The sequence below is a fragment of the Ochotona princeps genome, chromosome 8, assembly GCF_030435755.1.
Source record: "Ochotona princeps isolate mOchPri1 chromosome 8, mOchPri1.hap1, whole genome shotgun sequence".
Lineage (NCBI taxonomy): Eukaryota > Metazoa > Chordata > Mammalia > Lagomorpha > Ochotonidae > Ochotona > Ochotona princeps.
Genome location: NC_080839.1, coordinates 64856666 through 64874585, shown reverse-complemented (window position 1 = coordinate 64874585; position 17920 = coordinate 64856666). Strand labels below are relative to the sequence as shown.

Below are 17920 nucleotides of genomic sequence, written 5' to 3'. Positions count from 1 at the left end.
CAAAAGGCTGACAACTGAAAAAACCAAACAAAAAAGACTGGAGGAGTAGAAAAAGAGAAGAACATGGGATTCGATCTCTTCACGAGGTGGAACCGAGGCCTGCGCTTGCCACAGCTCCTTGGCTGGTCCTCACCTGGCCCCACGGATCAGAGAGCCAGGAGCTCCAGCCTGCCTCCGGCCACTCAGTCGGCCCAAATAAGATGATGAGCTGACAGGGGTGGCAGGCTGACGTGTAATTCTAAGAACTGCTGTTCCCATTCAAAGTGAAACAAAGACTTCAGGCAAATTACTGAGACCAGACCAGAGTAGCTTCAAGGTAAAAGAATAAAGAAAGGAAAAAACTAAAAGTAAACCACAAGACATGTGAAACCCAGAACTAATTTAGATCCTTGCTATTTTTATTATTTTTCTAATATTTATTTATTTTTATTGGGAAGTCAAATTTACAAAAAGAAGACAGACAGAAAGATCTTCCATTTGCTGGTTCACTCCCCAAGTGGCTACAATGGCAGAAGATGAGCCAATCTGAAGCCAGGAACCAGGAGCTTCTTCTGGGTCACCCATGTGGGTGCAGAAACCCAAGGCTTTGGGCCATCCTCTACTGCTTTCCCAGGCCACAAGCAGGGAGCCGGAAAGGAAGTGGAGCAGCTGGGATATGAACTGGTGCCCAAATGGGATCCTGGCGCATGCAAGGACTTGAGCCACTAGGCTACTGCGCTGGGCCCTGTGATCTTTGCTATTTTTAAATCACTACAGTTTTAATGACTGATAATGTGTATAGCTATCATTTCAGAAGCCTGCCTTTGGGGTTTTGCGCAATGGCTCAATCGACTAATCCTCTACTTGCAAGCACCAGCATCCCATTTGGGTGCCAGTTTGTGTTCCAACTGCTCCACTTTCCATCCACCTCCAAGCTTGGAAAACCAGTGGATGGCAGCCCAAAGCCTGGGGTCCTTGAGGGAATGAACCAGTGAATGGAAGTGTTTTCTCTGTCTCTCCTCTGAAATCTGCCTTTCCAATAAAATGAAATAAATTAAAAAAAAAAATTCCTACCTTTGATAATGGAGGGGGAAAAAAAAGGAAGTCACTGCTAAGTTAGGTGGGCTTGGAAAACAATCATCTGTCATCTTGGGTGGTGGGGATTGTGGTGGGGGGAGCCTCTTTCGAACTCCAATGTTCTGTGGTATCATGGGATTACTTCTTAGCACCCTAGCTATGTAATAGTCACCTGCTTTTTAAAGGAAGAAACATCCCGTCTTTGAAAGCTAAAACCCTATGGTGGCAGGTGTCAGCCACCACCTTCAAGAGTGACCGCTAAGGGCATTGTGAACCAGCAGCCCCGACGCCTCCCACGCGATGGGGGACTGACTCGCCGCTCACCGTTCTCCACGTGCGCCAGCCTGTGCATGAGAGGCAGCCAGACAAGGCACTGCGGGGGAGGGTCGGCCATCATGGTGTCTAGGAACATGTTGAGCATGACTTTTTTCTGTAAAGAGAACAGAAACAAGAATGCTTTACCTCTTGCAAGTGACTCGCAGAGCCAATATTAACATTCAGATTCTCCCAACCATGTGAAACTTTATAACAAGCTAAAAATCTTTTATATCAGTAAACAACATGCCATGCTTCACTGCTACTATGCTCAACCACATTTCTACATGGATTTTATTTTTTGAACTTTTATTTGAAAGGCATACTAACAGAGATCTTCCACCACACTAGCTCATTTCATTCCCCAGATGGATGTGACAGCCAAGGGATGGGCCAGGCTAAAGTCAGACACCAGGAACTCCACCCTGGTCTCCCAAGTAGGAGCCCAAGTCCTTGCACCATCTTCTGATGCTTTTCTCAGGGAGCTGGATCTAAAGTGGAACAGCCAGGATTCAAACTCTGATCTTGTGGCAGGTTAACCTGCTGCATCACTTTATTTATTTATTTTTTTAATGTTTCCAGACATTTTTTATCTTGGGGGTCTTAATGGCTAAAGTTCTCACTTTGTATGCTCTGGGATCCCCTACAGGCACTGTTTCACATCCCAGCTGCTCTCTGTCCCATCCAGTTCCATGTTTGTTGCCTGGGAAAGCAGTGAATGGCCCAGGGTCTTGGAACCCTGCACCCGCATGGGAGACCTGGAGGAATTTCCTGGTTCCCGGCTTCGGACAGGCTCAGCTCCGGCCGTTGCGGTCACTTGAGGGGTGAGTCAGAGAACACAATGCCCACCACCTTACCCTCTGCTACACTATCTCCCCAGCCAGACTGCCCATCTGCCGCTGTTCTAGTTTTCTCAATAGCACACAGTCAGCTTCCCAGATGAGTAGAGGGGAATTAGAAAGTCCAGAAAGATAAGACAGAAATAGACTTGATGCAGATCAGTTTTCTCCACAAATATTTCAGATGAATTCATTTTTAATTTCCCAACCCACCGGATGCCTTCCCAGCTTCCCTGGCACAGCCAGCAGGTGCTTACCACAAAGTGCAACCAGCCTGACATGGGGGCTGCAGCACTGACCCCAGGGCACTGTTCCCAAACTCAAGGGTCACACACAGGGCCGCGCATAGTGGCATGTGGCCTCCTTGGTGACCTCGGCCCGGCGTGAGCCAGTCGGGACTGCAGCCAGCCTTGTTTGATGTCATCTCACTCTTTCCCAGTTACTGTTCTCAGTATAACCACTTCTCTTCATGTAAAAAAAAAACCTAAAAATATGGGTGCTTCCCCCAAAGACATTAAAATAATTCATTAAGAGGAAGAAAGTAGAAAATATAGAACTGCTTAGAAGATTTTGCCAGGTGATTATAAAGTAACTTTGATTTCTTTCTTTTTTTGTAACCACTACTCAACACAATACACACTGAAAATAAGGAAAGAGGGAATGTGTGGGACAGAACCCTCGAGGCTGCCACCCCGTCCACAACCATCGGCTCATCATGTGAAATCCAAGGCCACGCAGACCCACTGCTGCATCTTTCTGGCAGTTACACTCAGTCAGGCTTACTGAAAAAATCTTCAAAAGGAGAAACTGGGAAGTAGGGAGGAGAAAGGAGATAAAGGACAGGCTGAGCACAAGTTTCACAACAGCAACCTGGCAGTGATGGGGCTGACCGAGGGCGAGCTCGCTTGGACCAGGCTGGCACTGATGGGCGGCAGCAGTAGGGCTATCAGGGTGCACAGCGTCACAGAGTCCTCGTGTGCTGGGCCCCTAGACCTCGTGGCACCTAGGGAGAGAACCACCTGGGCAAACAGGTTGAGGAAGAGGCAGTCAGCACACTGCCTGGCCCAGTCCCTCCTGCCTGGGAAATCTCTGATTCCACAGGGAATGAACGAATGACGCGGGAAACCAAAAGGTTGCCAAACGATTGCATGGAGGACTAGACGTGGACGGCGCCTTGTAGGGTGGATGGAAAAATCCCCAATCAACCAAAGTGAAATCAACAATGTCTGTTTTAAATTACTGAGAAAAAAGAAGCTACAATTATTATATTATTATTTTTAGTTAGTGAGAGGTACAAACCAAAAGCCCATGTTTGGATCTCAGTAGTCTTAATTTTTGTTAAAAAAAAATCTTGTGTTTTTTTTTTTTACAAATCCACTTATGACCATAACACCGCGTTCTCTGAAGTGCTTTGATAAATCTACCACAGGGAGCTTCTTTAAATCTTCAAGATGAAAACAGAATAGATTCCAGAAGGTTCTCCCCCAGACATGGGGGCTCAGTTCCCAAAGGACTCCCCCACAGGCTGAGCCCACCAGAACAGGGAAAAAGTGACAGCAAATGGTTGAGTCCCAGTGCCCTGTCTACAACCACCCCTGGGACTTGGGGAAAACACTTACAATTCTGTTTGTTTGGTTTTTTTTTTTTAAATCTATGTCTCAAGGGCTACGGTAGGGGTTATTTAGCAGGCACCTGGGAGGTCCCTAAACATTTCCAAGGAGTCCACGAGACCAAAACACTTCTCATGACACTCCCATTCTTCAGTGTTAGCTCTCACATGAGAGTTCAGTGGGGTTTTCCAGAGCATGTGACCCAGCCACAGTGATCTAAAAACGCCCAAAAGAATTCCCTCTCTCCAGCTGCGGACCTGGGGAAGGCCAGGCTTTATTCTTTGGAACAAAACCAAAACCACATTATTTATGTATTTAAAGTTACTGTCACAGAGAGAGGGAAAGAGGAAGAGAAAGAGGAAAGGGGGAGAGAGAGAGAGAGAGAGAGAGAGAGAGAGAGAGAGAGAGAGAGAGAGAGAGAGAGAGAGAACTGCCATTCACACTGGTTCACTCCGCAAATGGATACAGCAGCCAAGTATGGGCCAGGCCAAAGGCAGGAGCCAGAAGCTGTATCTGGGTCTCCCACGTGGGTGGCATCCTCTACTGCTTTTCCCAGGCAGTTACTGAACAGGGAGCTGGATCAAATATGGAGCAGCTGGGACAGGAACTGGAGCCCATTTGGAATGTCAACACTGCAGGCCGTGACTTTGCCTGCTCTATCACAATGCCGGCCCTCAGATCTTCCACTTAACTACGTTAACAAAAACAATGTACCACAACAGATTTAATGGGTCAGTGCACGTGAGAATCCCATTCTCTGCTGTTGAGCAAGTACTATAAAGCAGCGGCATTCTTCTCACTCAATTTTTGCTCCAGAGTCTATAGTCACTTTCATAAAAATACTATTTATGTTATGACTAGTATTTTAAATAACAATACATTTTTAAAAGATTTTTTAAAATTTTTATTACAAAGCCAGATAGATACACAGAGAGAGGGAGAGACAGAGAGGAGGATCGTCCGTCTGTTAACTCATTCCCTAAGTGGCTGTAATAGCCAAAACTGAGCCAATCTGAAGCCAGGAGCCTCTTCCGGGTCTCCCATGCAGGTGCAGGGTCCCAAGGCTTTAGGCCATCCTAGACTGCTTTCCCAGGACACAAGCAGATGGGAAGCGGGGCCGCCAGGATTAGAACCAGTGCCCATATGGGATCCCGGCGCATGAACAGCGAGGACTTTAACCACTAGGCTATCATGCCGGGACCAATAACAATATTTTTTAAACTTTGCAATCTCAACTTTTAATACACAAAAACAGTGACAGATACAAACCATATAAAGAAAAACTCTTTGGGGTTTAATTTTCAAAGCATAAAGATGTCTGTGATGAAGCATTTTGAGAAATGCTTGCAGAGAATTACTAAACCTCAGCAAACAATCTCACGCAGGCAGCCTGGTTCTCTCCTCCATTCCGTGGCTTTGTTTCTACTCTCCTTGTATTCCTCCTCATTTTTTATATCACAAAGATGATTATAACACTAACATAGAGACGTAAATAATGAATAGTCACATCAAGCTCACTTCAATTTCCCTTCAGATTTAAGTATATTCCTACATAATTATGAAGATGGGACAGATTCAAACACATCATCTGTGTTTTATTATTTCATTCTGTACAAGGTCTTCAATTGATGATCATCTTATCAGGTGCCTAGACCCCCGAGCACCACTCCAGGGAAGGCGACACCTGCCAGCCTGAAATCAGAGGTAACAAGATGCAGCTGCATCAAAACTCCGTATCAAGGCCAAGGGTCACAAGTTCTATCAATTCATTCTGTCTACTTGGCTTTTTCACACAGCTTCCTCTCCTTCACCATCCTCATCCTCACCATCACAAAGGAGAATCCTCTCAAACAGCTCCCTCTTTTACACAAAGAAGGTATTGCACGATTTTTTTCAGCTTCCTTTAGAAACACTCTATTTCTACGCAGTTCTGATCTCTTTGTTCAGTATGCTGTGGGAGGCCATGGGTTAAGAGGCAGCAAGGTGATGCCCATTCTGTGCTGGTGCTGTTCCCTATGCGATGGTCTACGAGCCACACAGGGAAAGCCTGCTTTGAGAACGCACTTCTCCACACTCTGACTGCATCTCTTGCTGCGTGGAGCTCAGTCCTGGCAAGCTCACAGCTTCTAGTTATCCCACCACGATGGTTTCTTCTAGGCCTCCTTTTGTTCATATCATCTACATGGACTTCAGAAAATTCAAGCTTCTATAGACTGAACTTTCTCTGCTTTTGCAAAAATGTTATTTATCAAAATGCAGCTAGATTATGCCACAGGAGTCTGAAGCAGGTGCAAGTCATCAGGTTGTGAATTCCAAGACATCACAATCATGCTGTCAGGGCAATCAGCAGAATAACAGACAGCGTCTTTAAGAATTAACAACTGGGAACCGGTGCTGTGGCGTGGTGTGGCGGTCCTGGCTGTTCCACTTCCAACCCAGCTCCCTGCTAAAGTGCCTGTGAAGGCAGGGACGGGGGGCCTAGGTGCTTGAGCCTCTGCACCCACGGGGAAGCTCTAGAAGAATCTCCTGGTTTCATCTTGGCACAACTCTAGCCATTGTGGCCATTGGGGTGTAAATCAATGGATCCAAGAGCCCTCACTGTCTCCCCCTCACTCTAACTTGGCCTTTTAAATACAAAAGAAGAACCAGGGCCCGGCATGGTAGCCTAGTGGCTAAAGTCCTTGCCTTGCACACGCCTGGATCCCACATGGGCGCCGGTTCTAATCCCAGCAGCTCCATTTCCCATCCAGCTCCCCGCCTGTGGCCTGAAAAAGCAGTTGAGGATGGCCCAAAGCCTTGGGACCCTGCATCCGCATGGGGGACCTGGAGAAGGCTCCGGGCTCCTGACTTTGGATCAGCTCAACTCCAGCTGTTACAGCCACTTGGAGAGGTACTATTTTCCAGTCTACAAACTGTACTTGGATTTTTCCAATCTATGCAAACGGCAGTCCTGGGTGGTGATCTGCACTCTGTCTGCACGTCTGTAGATTCCTTTCATCCCGAACATTACCCCAGCCTTGCCTTTAATGCCATTGTTGATTTTGAAGAACACAGGCCAGCTTCGTTGTAGAAATCGGTTCGTCTGGGTCTGCCTGACATTTCCTCAAGATCCGATTTGGCCTGTGTTTTGGGGCAGGAGGTGGAGAAGTGGCGCTGTGCACTTCCCAGAGCATCCTGGCAAGAAGCTGGCCCTGCCTCAGGTGATGTGCACTTGGCTCAATCGGCTGACTAGGATGGTGTCTAGCAACTCCCTCCAAAATAAAGGGACTTTGTTGCCCATCATAATCAATAATTATCTTACAGGACACACTTCTCTCATATCCTATTTCCATTACTTTTTTCTACCCATTCACCTTAACACAGGTCTTCCGATTAAGCTTTGATTCTCTAATCTCTACCTCACAAGTACCTCACTGTAGTGTCTACTTTGGGGGCGTGGCTATGAAGACCTCAAGAATTCACTCTCACTGACCCCAAGAGGCGATCAAACCCATCTTCAGCGTGTGCCCCTGCAAGCCTGGGCTCCCGGCCTCCAGTGCCCAGAAAGCAATGGCCCAGCACTGTTACAGAGTCGTGCACAAAAACTGTTGCAAGCTGCAACTCATCTAGGAAAGCACTAGCCAGTAGCATAATGCACAGTCTCCAAACACTTTTCTCTGAAATTTAAATGTCATCTTGTTTCTCAGAAGAGAAACATAAGACCCCCACATAAGACTCTCAGGTGAATGTTTTTTCTTCCTGTCAGGTTCATCTGCCCCTTCCCCATCTTGAAGCTCCTTTTCCTCCCACACTCAAGGATGGATGCAGATCTTGGACTCTATGAACACATGGAAGGATGCCTGGGGGGCGTAGGGGTGAGGGTCTTACCTGCTGTGGGAAACAGGTGCGGACGGAGTGTTCGGTGTAGCCAAAGGACGGCCCCTCAAAGACAGCTGTGGGCAGCTTCAGAACCTCCTTCAGAAACTGGTCAAACTTGCTGAATATCATTAAGCCATTGGAATCTGACATCTGGGAGAAAATATCTATGAAGCCAAGCGACAAAAGAATACTGTTTAGAAAAGGCTCTAAGTCACTGGGACAGCAGTCAAAAGGATCATCAAAGTTATGATTTCCAGCTAACATGAAAACTTTTCTCATTCTTATGAACGCTGTGTGGTGACTATACTGACAACGCCGTCCTGTCTCCCTCACCTGGTATTCTACCTAAAATCAAGTCCAACAACCATTCTCTTACGTCTGCCTACCTGCTCTCTTCTTTGGTGTGCACGCTGCATGGTAGTTTTGAATTTACATATGACTTTGTTTCAAGAACCTGTAGCAGTATCTTTACCTCAATTATGGAAGACATAAGTATGTTTGAGATTATAAGTGGATCAGCATATTGCCATTAAGACATGAAAGAAATTGTATTATGCTTGTATATTCATCTACCAGTGATGTAACAGATAACCTGTGATCTAAATCCAAAGGGAGCACGAAGGATATTTAAGATATTCTATTTAATGAAAAAAAAGATATTCTATTTAATGAGTCCCAAAATAGAAAAAAAGAATTCATATAAACTCTTCTAATTCCAAATACTCTGGTCCTGCAAGACCCTATTTCACATGACATTAGGCCAAGCAGATGGGAACATCACTATTTCTTGATCTTCTTGCGGAAAGTTCTATCTTCAGCCACTCCTGTCTTCTCACCCACAGTTGGTGGGTGGGCAGGACAAAAATAACCAAAAACAACCTGGGACTTAAAACTTGACAAAGAAGTGTAACCCAAGCTTGTTTTCAAACTACTACACTCTCTAGTAAACAAATTAACATATTAAATGTGCACTGAATAATAATTTTGTGAGAACTTTTGAGATGTAACATTTTGAGAATTCATATTCTGTATATTCATGACAAACAGGTATATTTCTATGTATGTAATTTATATATAACCATTACTTGCTGGGTTCAATTTGGAAGATTTATTAAAGCACTACATAAAAAACATTTTAACACATTAATCAAAGGAGGATAAAATGCTAATTGTCAGCTGCACAGAGTGATTTTTAAGGCAGTAGAAAACTAGAAATTGCCAAGGAAAGGCAAATCTTCAGTATGTCTTCTCACAACAGCTACTAGTTTGTAGCCCAAGCAAAAACATTATTGCATATCTGTGGAATATGAAAGACTCAAAGATGTATGGCCCTATTGGAAAGTAAAATCCATTTACTCAGGAAATCTTCAGGCCATCCCTGAGTCCACAGCGACCTTCAATACATCATACTAGCCTTCAAAACATCATTTCAGATAGCAGCACACACAAATCACAGTAGGCGTCAAAGAGCTCACGAAAACGTCATTAAAAGACATGCACATTTTTTTAAGTCCCTTCATATGTATAGGCAGAAATTGTAAAGAAAGTTGTGAAAGAAAGACATCCGGAAGCTGGGCAAGCCAGGTTCTGGAGTGGTGAAGTTGGGGCAGGCTGAGGGCAGCGACCTGGAGCTGCAGCTGGGCAGGGGTGGGGAGGATCACTGCTGGACGTGGCCATCACTGGTGAAGGACAGGGAGCCAAGCTCGGAGAGAATCAGTGAAGATGAACTGTTCATGCTGAGAATGAACGTGTAGTAAAGACTGCTGTCAGGAAGGCAGCCCCTGGAAGGATGGAGGCAATTTAGAACCTGGCCGACAGACTCTGCAGTTAGGGTGGCGTGGGCCTCCAGCACAAGAGGTGCGACAGGCAGGCTGCAGCTCGGGACACCAGCCAGAAGTACCCAGTATGATGCACCAGCGTGGTGATCATCCATGGGCCAAGGGTGTCCAGCCCAGACGCTGCAGTGCCGGGGACTGCAGCTGATGACAACCTGCAACAGGGAACACAGGCATCCAAGAGGTTGAGGTTTGCTGGAATTTCTATCTTGGGAAAACGCTAACAACTCGGGCTGCAATAGACAAACTGCAAACAGAAAAGGCACTGCAATTAGCTTCAAAGAAAGCTGTGTCTGAACCGACCAGCAAATGCTCCTGTGGCACCATCTAGAAGACAGAGTATTGGGCTGAGTCCAGGGGCTCTGGAAATGGCCTAGGGACAGGAACTGCTGAGGCTGCATGACAGACAGGACAGCAGGAGTGACCTGGCTGCTGATCTCAACCCGAGGAAGAGATGCCTCCACTGAGTGAAAATGAAAACAAAACATCCACGCATGACGCGCCAGACGTGCCAAATTCCTTCTGAGCGTTTACTTTCCTTTCTGGCCCACTGCCTACCATGGCAGCGTGCCCACCAGAAAGTGAGTTTGTGGCCTCGTGCACACGCTGCGACCAGCAGCTGACCTCTGGAAAAGCAGCCTTCCACCTTCCCAACAGAGACATGGATGGAGCAGTCATCTCAGGACCTGAAGGGGACAAGCCCAAGTGCAGAGCACGACGGAGGAGCTGCAGTCTCTGAGGGCATCCCCAAGTCAAGGCGACAACCTGGAACTTCCCAGCCCCTAGACTTCTCCTCACTCGGAAAAACAAATCCCAATGTATTTAGGCCACTGCCAGTCAAGTTTTCTGGTGCCACTCAATATATTCCATAATCGAAAAACAAACAAACAAACAAACAAACAAAAAACATAAAACCAACAAGTACTATGTTTAGGGCCACCAATGACAGGGATATGTGAGACCACACTGCATCCACCAGGTACCTAAACATGCACTCATGTGGCTTCACATGCAACCAGGATCTGCGTGTCTACACCCGCACTGACAAAGCCACACATGACTCAGAGTAATGAAATGACTAATCATCCCCACAAAAAAGGCACTATCTCCAGCCACTCACAGTCACTATGCTACATGAATGGATCCAAGGTCTTAAAGTTTCTTTTTCACTTCAAGAATAAACAAATTATAATTTAATCGGCCCATATGACAATAAGAGACAGAGCAAGAACATGTTTGTCTAATAAGAGGAACACCACTGGGAAGTCATTTCTAACTTCTTCAGATCCTAGCTCCACAATACCTTTCTAGAAAATGCTTCTTTCATCTGTAAGAAAAGCACTGAGAAACGACTGCTAACTCATAAGTTTTAAATGCAGCATAACAAACACTGAATCTGTGTGTCACTCTTCATACCAATAGGAGTAGCAAAGAGGTAAATAAGACAATAAAATGTCATGAAAACAAGGAAAAAAGGAAAGGAAAGAAAACTAGTTCTCTGACGAAAGCCTTAAAAACCTTCCTGGCATTAGGGACTAACTGCCCAGATTAGAACTTAATTTCCCCAGTAGTTCTATGGCTACGCCCCCAAGGGAAAGGCACGCTAATTCCCCGATGACCGTTTCCAGCCAAAGCACCACAAACCACACACATGGGCCCCCCAACCTTGACAGTCTAACCTTTGGGCGATGGACAACAATCACACTGTTGCTCTCCCATCAGTACATCAAGTCTGCATTTTTCTCTTTGGTGTGCCTCCATCTAGTTCCTGTTCTGTCCCCACAGGATCAACCACGTGCTCAAGAAGATGACTGGCTATTTAGACGAATGCGGCATGTCTATCAAGGGAAAGGCCCTTTTCTTTCCATGCTGCCTTGCTCTGGCAAACGACTCTGACTGCCTGTCATCTTTCTACAGGGCGAGTGGCCGAACCTGCAAGAACCTGTAGCCAAGGCGGCTTGTTTATAAATACCTACAGACAGCTAAACCCAAGGGCATGCTGCAGTCCCAGACTCGAGCCAGAAGGAGCCAGCCGGATGAGGATGCGTGGGTGGCCGGTGCTGACTCAGCCAGCCCCAAGGATCCTGGGCCAGGCCCCTGACTCCCTTGGGGCGTGTGTGTTTTCCTTTCCTTATTCATTAGATACTGACAAAGGGCTTGTCTCCACAGAGCCATACAGCCTGAGACATTTCTGGTCACTTGCGATGCATGAATGTGAACGTCACTGTTCAGACTGAACAACCATTTCCATCTCAAGGGGATGAGCCGTTAACAACCTGGTGAGGATAAACAGGTGGTGACAGGCGGTTAAAAGGCTGATGCTGACAGCAAGTGAAACCGACTCCCTGGACCCTAGTGGGGTGACCCTCTACAGTCCGCTGATGAGACAGCAAGGAGACAACTGAGATGTCAGCAAAAGCGGTCGATTCCGGGTAAAGCCACAGATGACCTCAGGGTCATCTTTCCTCCTGATCCTCAGAGTGTCAAAAACACAGAAAAGGTTAAGTTCAAAACAATCTTGGTACAGAATCCCTGCTACAGTTTTGGACAATTTCTTGTTTTTCTGGTTTGTAACTCATGCTTGTTTAAAATCATGTTACACTGGGGCCGGCGTTGTGGTGCAGGGTTGGCACCCTGCCTGGCAGTGCCAATGTGAGTGTGAGCAGAGCGTTTTTACTGCAGGTTCCTGTCTCACACAAAGAGAAGATTTCCAGGCGTGCACACATATAAGGTGCACAAAGCAGTGAGAGTGATTCCCAAGGTGAGAACGTAAACGTGTACATGCGACAGCAGAGAGAAGCCTGAGAGAGTGGGCTGGGGAGCAGGAGAGGCCGCCTCTGCGCAGCACTTCCACCCCTGGCAGCAGAGGACACAGCAAGCTCCCCACCGCCCCTGGCCTTTCTCATCAGGCAAAGGGGTGCCTCTACATGTGTTAGGCCCCCTGTGAATTTCATGATTTTCTCCACAAATTCCACTTGGAGTTTGGTATCCATATTTCATACTGTTGTCCCCTTCTGGATGAAGCAGGTGCACCCTAGCAAGGGTGATGCTTGATAGCCAGAGAGCTACTATTTCCAGGTTTGCAGAGGGCTTCTATAGCAAACAGACCTCAACTAGCTACACCATTATCAGTGCCAGTTCAAGTCCTAGTTGCCTTATTTAGGATTCAGCTTCCTGGTAACCCACCGAAGTAATCAGTGGAAGGTAATGTTATGGGGTGCAGCCAGTGATAGCCAGCACCAATTGACAGTGGGCTAAGGAGTTGATTACCGCTCATTGAGCTGGGCAGGAACAGGAACTGGGCTTGTGGCTAAAAACACCTAGACTAATTGGACACATCTGTACCCAATATCCTGGCTAAATTAGGACGTGGGGGGAAGAATATAAGGAGAGGTGAAGAAACAATAAAGAGACTTCACAGGGACTTCTATCACCACTGGTCTCCTGTGGGTGCTTCATTCCCAGACCCTCTCCCTGTCCACGTTACTGGCTTTGCTGGTCGGAGCAATCATGGTCCCTGTGTTTCGCTTAGATGGGACAGTGGATATAGTAAAGTTGTTTCTGGTTTGTGTACTATCAGGAGTTCCAGGAGAGGTGAGGCCTAGCAGTAATGGAATGTAGGCAGAGAAGCCAGGGAAAGGTGAATGTCTGCAGCTTTGTAAGTGTGTCCAGGTTATTCGTTGCATGTCTCTAAGGATAACTTACATTGTTGGGGAAGCTGGGACATAGGTCTTAAGCTTAATGGATGGACTTAAGGGTAATGACCATTTGTTTCCCTTTTGGATTATGTTTGGTTGGATTATGACTGGTTGGATTGCCATATGGACTTGTGATTTGCTATTTCCAGTATGCTCTATTATCACCAAGTTTGGTTAATAAAGATTCCTTAATATACCTTAAACATGTCTGGAGTGATCTCGCTCGCACCCCGTAACAGTAACCCAAGTGGCCCTTGCCACCCATGTGAGAGACGTTAAGATAGGAATTCCTGGCTTTGGCCTGGAGGCCCAGACCCAGCTTCTGAGGCCATTTGAGGGAGTGAACCAGCAGATGGAAGATCTCTCTCCCCCCTTCCCCATTGATCTTTCAAATAAATAAATAAGTTTGTAAAGAAAGTCATATGACATTCATCTGTTTTGGTCTGATCTTTTTCTTTTTTTAGAATTTGAGGAGAGTAACAGAGAATGTGTCAGACACAGAAAACTCCATCTACTTGTTCACCCCCCAGATACCTGTAATAGCTGGGCCAAAGCAAGGATCTTAGAACTCAAGGCAGGCCTCCCCTGTAGATGACAGGAAACCAGTGACTTGAGCCATCCCTGCTGCTTTCCGGATTCCGCATTACAAAGAAGCTGGAGCCAGTCCTGAACTCAGGCAGTTGGCCATGAGGCATGGGTGTTCTAACAGGCATCTTAACTTCCAGGACAAACACCTGCTGGCGACAACTTTTTAAAGGCTTTCTATACAGTCACGTAGGTGTCCCCAAACTGACTTGACCTGGACACTAAAATTACTTCAACTCCTCATTTAAGAAAAAAAAACTGCAAAAAAAGTATGTCATCATAAAGAAAATGTGATAAATAACTACAAGATGGAAAATTATTCAGCTATTTTTTTTTAATTAAATTCTATTATTTCTACCAAAATGGAAAGACATGGTGAGAGAATTAAGCCAAACACAGAAGGACAAGCACTGTGTGATGTCCTGAAATGCGGGAACTAAAACTTTAAGAAATAAAATAAAGCAAGAAACACACACCCATGTTATCAGTTTTGCTGAAAACAATTTGTTAAAACTGGTTTTGAATCTCATCAAATTGCTAAGAATACTGCTACGGTTTCAAAGATTTTGTGACCATTTTCAAATTTACCCGATCTGAGAGAAGCTGAGTGTCTGCCATCTGATTGTTTCTTACAGTCGACGTCTATGTCCCTGCTCAACTGTGATTTTTCTTACTTTTTGTCTGCTGAACTCTTTATTTAATGGGGCATTAGGCTTCTGACTGTAAACTAAACATGTGATCTCAAAAATTCTAAAAATACTTGGTGGGAAATTTTAAAGAAAAAAGCATTGTAAAATGTACATAAAATGTGTGGCATGCTTCTCATTAATGAGAATAGATTTAAGAAGTAGATTGAGTGAAGAGATGTGAATACTTTTTAGTTTTCCTGATATGCACTGTTATTCTGTTCTTCAAATTGCAGTATCAGCTTTTTTTTTTTTTTTTTTTTAGTTATTTTATTCATTTGAAAGGCAGAGTTACAGAAAGCGAGGGAGGAAAGACAGAAAGATCTTCCATATACTGGTTCACTCCCCAAATGACCACAATGGCCAGGGTTGGGCCAGGTCAGGGTCAGAAGCCCAGAGCTGCTTCTGGGTCTCCCATGTGTGGGTGCACTTGGACCATGCAATGCTGCAATCCCAAGCATATTAGCAGGAGTTGGATCCAAAGTGAAGCAGCTAGAGGTTGACCCAGTGCCCCTATTGGATGCTGGCACTGCAAACAGTACCTTAACCTGCTACATCACAATGCTGGCCTCAGTATCAGCTTTCTAATGAATGTCATGAGTCACTTACTTCTATCTTTTAATAAAATAAGATGGGGTTTGAAGAAGAGATTATCATATAAGTTAACTGATGATTAAGTATGATTTAGTAAGTAACAGGACACTCTGCATATTTTGTTCTCCTGAGTCATATTCTGGGTTTCTGATATCACTGAGCTTTGATCACGCTTTTCATTGAAGTCTGTCCCCTGGGGGAGGCACTGTGGCACAAAGGGTTTAGCCACAATCTTCAGTGCTTACCTCTCAACTTGTGGTGTCCGCAAGGAACCCCTGTCCCCAGCTCCTGTTCACACGAGTGGGAAGCAGCAGCTCCTAGCCCTCCAGCTTCTGTCTCGCCCAGCCCCGGCTACTGCAGGCATTTGGAGAGCAACCAGTACATGGTGTGTGTGTGTGTGTGTGTGTGTGTGTGTGTGTGTGTCCCCTTTGTCCCTCTGCTTTTCAAATAAATAAATGAAACTTTAAATAGTCTGTTTCCTGATTATAAATCATTGGTATTTAGAATCCTGACACAAGTTACCTTTGAATTGAGGGTATACTCTGTAATGACTACAACAGTCACTCATTTCTGTAAATGTGTAACTTGGCACAGAAACTCTCCTAGGACAAACCTGAAAAATTTAACAAGCATTTCAAAGTAAAAGCACTAAATATTCACTAAGCATTTCAGACACTATCTTGTCTCAAAAAACAACAACGATCAACCCCCCCAAAAAGACAAGACCAAATTACAAAAAGGAAAGAAATATTAAAAAGAAAAAATACTAAGTAGAAAAACAAAAAAATCAGCAAGGAATAGAGACAAGAAGATGACAAAAAAGAAAATGTAATGGGAACATATGGGGCGATTGGGATGTGAGCTGGGCTGCCTGCACCCTCCCTGGAGTGCTCTGGGCTAAGCCTTGGCTCTGTTTCCCATAAGCCTTCTTTCATATACACCAAGTGGCAGCAGGCAATGGCTCAAGTGCTTACGTCTCTCAAAGTACTATGTCACCCACAAGGGAGGCCTAGGCTGCGTTGCCCGCTTCCAGCTCTAGCCTGGCCCAGCCCACTGTGGGCATTTGCAAAGTGAACTGGTAGATTGGCCATTTCTCTCAAATAGAAAAGTGATGTTTACAAAAAACAAAACAAAACAAACACTAATAGACCTAACAGTAGAGGGCAGTCAATAAGCAACTGGGGAAGCGAAGAACTAACACAATGGTGGTTCCTCATCCCTGGGTACTGGGATGTGTGGAAAGTCGTGACTAGTTTCCCTTTCATCTCTCCTCTCCCCCCAGGAACAATAAGAAATAGCAAATTTGGAAGCAATTAGTACATCCAGTTTTCCATAAGCCTCGATCCTTCCCACCCTGATCCACCATGTAATCATTATAAAAAATAAAATTTATTTTAAAAAAGTAAATGAGTAGTCAATCTTATACAGTATACAATATAATACTGTATTTTGCTATTACACCAATATTTAACTGCCTCAACAAGGACGGACATGGCAAACAACTAGAAAGCAAGAGTAAAAGGGTTTGCATGAAGACCACAACTGGCAATCCTCCTGTAAGTCTTTAAAGAGAATGGCGATGCTTTCTCTGTTATTAGCATATTAAAAGTAGTAAACCAGAAATGAGGAAAGATCTATAGGACTGGTATGATACTATCACATTTGTCAGTGGTGAAGGACCGGTACACATTGCTGCCGCTGTCACCAAGAACAACAAGTTCATGAACAGAAAAGGCACAGCATGAAACAAGGCATGGGACCAAGAGCCCGAGCCCTCCACCCATCAGAGGATCCCACCTGTTAGCAAACAACATCCTCAAGAGATGAAAAATGTTCAAATTAGGATCAGCTACTGATGCTTAAAACAGAAGGCATAGGCCACGTTATCTAAGTGGTTTTCGCTCTGGATGACGCAAAGTTCCATAGCAGAGCGAGGCTTCAATGCCTAAAAATCGTACAGACTCAACAACTCAGACTCATCCCTCATCAAGATGGTCAACAATAAACGGTAGACACATATATAAAACAAAGCAGTGCTACGCACGGTCGAGAAGCTATCATTTGGGGCAAACCACACTGTGTGCTGGCCTGCACCACACGGACATGGGGACAGGTGACCCTGTACCACCTGAGTCCTCTCAGGTGTGACCAACGAGCTAGCACTGTGCATGCTGTCACAGCCCATGTGCCTTCATGCGCATGCCTCTGACACATGCACACTGGCTGCTCTGCACTCTTCCAGGCCCAGAACTCACATCCAAACGTGCTGTCACCTGATCCCTTATAAGGCAGCAGAATTGGCTCTTCTTCACATTTAGCTACCAGCGAGCACAGTAGGGATCCTGGTGTTCACTTGGTCATTTACCTGGCGAAAGAGTAACTACTTCCTAGGTGGCAAGGGAGCTGGCTCCTCGTCAATGTGGTGGGTCTAACCTTGGACACCTGAAAGACTCCAGTCATCCACACATGCAGTTCTGCATGTCTGTTTTGCATCCACTCTTCCCCAGCGCTTTTACACAGTGGCGTGGATCTTATCTGGAATCGCCACCAAAGAACAAACTTCCAACTTCACTTTTTATATTAATGAGATATAATTTCATCAATACTATGATATCTTGTTCAGAAAGGTAAATTAAGAAATTCCAACCCAAAAGAATACTACCGTGTGGAAAAATCTCAGAAAAGCTGTCAATAAAACTGTAGTTTTTATTACCAAAAATCTGCTCCACATTATAGCCAATGACGTCAGTTAACAGCTGACCCAGATCAGTATCTAAGATCTTTCCTTACAAGGTCTACATCTGGATCCAGTGGGACACATGGCTTTCTGACGTCTAAGGTCAT

The 17920-nt window shown here is 45.3% G+C and overlaps 1 protein-coding gene across 1 annotated transcript in view; it reads right to left on the bottom strand.

Moving 5' to 3' along the window:
• DTNB (dystrobrevin beta) overlaps positions 1-17920 on the bottom strand; it is a 231820-nt gene that overhangs the window by 148095 nt on the left and 65805 nt on the right. Inside the window, exons 6-7 of the mRNA XM_058668190.1 lie at positions 7688-7842; positions 1381-1486 (exon numbers count right to left, since the gene is read on the bottom strand). Coding sequence (XP_058524173.1) covers positions 1381-1486; positions 7688-7842 — 261 coding nt within the window. The remainder of the gene's footprint in view (positions 1-1380; positions 1487-7687; positions 7843-17920) is intronic.